Here is a 3,269-nt window from a genome sequence, read left to right as displayed (position 1 = left end):
TTGTAAGTAATTTTATATTATTTTCTAATACGATTAAGCTACTCCCTTCTTAGTTATATGTTAAGGATTTGATAATATATTAATTTTTTTTAATGTTATGATGAACACACTCATAAATATGATCCACATAATGCTTAAGGTATAATATTTCAAATTAAAATTGAAGTTACTAGATGAAGCTAAAAAATGTTTTAATATTATTCTTTAATATTTTTTTTTAATTTCTTGATTGTTCAAACAGGTGACAGCTTGCAATTCGCTTAGCGTGCTTACATGTTGCAGTCGTCATTATCCTTTTCATTAATCAAGAAGATTAGGTAATTCAGCAGTTAAGAAAGTGAAGTAATTGTTTTTGTAGAGATATTTCTGTAGTAATAGTCGATTATATTATAAAATGCTAGTAGTAGATGGCAAATAAAACAATTTTGTTTTTTTTTTAGTGAGAGTCATCTTTAACTTAAGATTAGTATATGGCAAGCACTCTACAGATATAAAGTTAAAGTGAGAGTTCCTTTAACTTTATATCTGTCGAGTGTTTGCTACATACAATGTGTTACATTTAGAGTGAGAACTATGCTGACGTCGACCATTGGAAAATAAAAGGAAGTTAACTCTTCACGGAGAAACAGGGAACCACTATCTTCTGGGACAGCGTCAAGGACGTTTTCAAGCCAATCTAAGTAAGTAGAAATTGTTGTGCGTAGTTACGTAGTCATCAGTGGTAAGAAATTAGAAATTGAAGTTTAAAATCCTTATTTAATTTATTGCATCGCTCGCAGTTGCTTGACATTTAATCTTTTGTATATTTTCATCTGTTTCTACTTAGTACGTAGGAGTTGGATTTGTTCGAGCATTTGTAGTAATGATAAATTTATTGATGCCAACACTAGCAATTTTCTCAACTCTGTCATATGCTCTTCAGCAGCAATTTTTTGCAAGTGCTTTAGTTCTAGATGAACACATTGCTGGTTACTTCTGACATTACAAATCAAAGTTGTTGGGTAGCATTGAATTACTGTCTCAAGATACAAGAAATAAAGATAATAGATGTTTTGAAAGAGAATGTGAATCTAAGAGATAGATTTATTTTTATATTTTTTTATATTTGTCTCTCTAATCAAAAACGTTTTTGTCTTTTATGTTCCATGATGTTACCCAAATGCAACCTTGAAGTGATAGGAAGCTATTCCCCGGTCCATACTTTTAGCAACCAGATTTAAAAAAAAAAAAACTGAAGCAATCAGAATTAGTCTGAGACTACCTAGTGCTAGTCAAATTTTTTATATTGAGTCTGACAATAGAATTGCTTTGGTCAGTATCCCCACAAGATGGAGGATGTAGGAACATCGGTTGATGATCAGCAGGTAACAAAATATGATCAGGATTCACAACTTTCACTTGATATTAACAAGTTGGCGAAGTCCTTGAGAGCGGATATGGAAATGTTGCATTCTTTCTCCGATCAATGTTGTATCTACAGAGCCCCTGTTCGACTACGTGAGTCGAATGAAAAGATCTTCACACCTCAAGTAGTAAGCCTTGGTCCACTTCACCATGGAAAAGAAGAGCTTAAAGCAATGCAGGAGCACAAAATATTGTACTTGCAAGATTTTCTTGAATGGAGCGAGGCAAGCATGGAGGAGTTAATTAGAGTTGTAGAGGAGAGAGAGACAGAATTGCGTAATTGTTACGCAGAAACCATCGATCTTGGTAGTGAAGACTTTGTGAAAATGATGTTACTAGATGCCTCCTTCATCATTGTGGTCCTGCTCAAAAGTTGTGGTGAAGGATTTAAAAGAAGCAATGACCGTATATTCAATAAACCATGGATGGAGAGCGACGTATCACTTGACATGTGCTTGATTGAAAATCAGCTCCCATTCTTCATTCTTGAGGATTTGCTTGAAGCATCCAGAAAATATAGCCCTGCTGAAGTGAAATATTCATTGATTGAGCTTACATACAAGTTCTTCGGAGAGAGACTGGGGTCTTGGATATTGAAAAAGGGAATTTTGGAGGAAATCGATCCGTCTGAAGTAGCACATTTTGTTGACTTCATAAGAAAATGTCAGGAGCCATCAGAGTCAGATAGAACGGAGAAAGAACTCGAGACCACAAACGTACCAAGTATAACTGAACTCCATCAAGCTGGAGTTAAGTTCAGGTTTAAACCGGGCCAAAGTTTGCTCGACATGAAATTCGATAGAGGGATCCTGGAAATGCCAATATTGAGAATAGATGACGACACAGAAATGTTATTCAGGAATCTCCAGGTATTTGAGCAATGCCATTATTGCGACGAAGAGTATATAGCTAACTATATTTCAATGATCAATTGCCTTGTCATTACTCCTAAGGATGTGGAAATCCTTGTTCGAAATGGAATTATAGACAACTGGATACATGACTATCAAGCAGTTACGACTCTTCTTCATAATATTTCCAACCAAAATTCTCTCACCGCGGATGATTTCATCTTCGCTAGTCTCGTTGAAGATCTGAAAGCATACTGCAGGAGGCCTTGGAATAAATGGAAGGCAACCTTGAAACAAGAGTATTTCCGTACTCCATGGGCCATAATCTCTATTATCGCAGCCTTGATTCTCCTCATACTCACTATGGTACAAACTGTGTGTTCTCTTATGCAAGTGTAGCTTCCAGGATTTCGATTAAGTGTTCCATGGATTTGGATTGCTGTGTGATCAATGCTTGTTTCTTTCATGTTTTGTTTTTTTCCCTCAATTAGTATGTATAAGTTTCCAGTTATCAACTAGCACTATGCTTCAGAATGTTATCCTTGATTAATATAAGATCAAAGCAAATGATTTGTCATGCTATTCCTGATGACATGATTTGATTTTTATGCGTTTAGGTACTGTAAGCTCATCTATGTTTAGACACTAGAAATCAGAGAGGGAATTATGCAGTCGCAGGCAAATATTTAATCAAAATTTGAAGACATAACATGTTACCAACATCTAAAGAATTAAATGCAGTTGCAGAATATCCAGGCTAACTGTTCCTTGCCTCGGCTAAAATTTGCAGAATCTGGACAGAGTTCATGTATTTTAGTGGCTCAAGATCTGGATTAGTATTAAAATGAAAAGAAAATATAAAACGTGAGGGCAAAACACTCCACAGTGTTTTTCCAGTGTTTTGCCCATCTCAAAAATACATGCATAACCAGTTATGGGAGGTGCTTTGCTATTGTCACATGGATACATTAGTCATATGGAGATAGATCGATTATTTTTCAAATTTTTATGCAA

At 35.2% G+C, this 3,269-nt stretch overlaps 1 protein-coding gene across 1 annotated transcript; it reads left to right on the top strand.

Annotated features, from left to right (window-relative positions):
- Positions 1–581: 581 nt before the first annotated feature.
- Positions 582–2,830, top strand: LOC118052568 (UPF0481 protein At3g47200-like). Its single transcript, XM_035063569.2, has 2 exons — positions 582–680; positions 1,317–2,830. The coding sequence occupies exon 2, from the start codon at positions 1,329–1,331 to the stop codon at positions 2,652–2,654; it is 1,326 nt and encodes a 441-aa protein (XP_034919460.1). The 5' UTR covers positions 582–680; positions 1,317–1,328; the 3' UTR covers positions 2,655–2,830.
- Positions 2,831–3,269: the final 439 nt, after the last annotated feature.

This window comes from Populus alba, chromosome 3 (genome assembly GCF_005239225.2).
Source record: "Populus alba chromosome 3, ASM523922v2, whole genome shotgun sequence".
In the NCBI taxonomy this organism is placed as follows: Eukaryota; Viridiplantae; Streptophyta; class Magnoliopsida; order Malpighiales; family Salicaceae; genus Populus; species Populus alba.
This window is presented reverse-complemented; position numbering and strand designations above follow the sequence as displayed.

Bases quoted from the DNA above. Each gene is read 5' to 3' on its own strand.
- LOC118052568 (XM_035063569.2), top strand. From the start codon at position 1,329: ATGGAGGATGTAGGAACATCGGTTGATGATCAGCAGGTAACAAAATAT.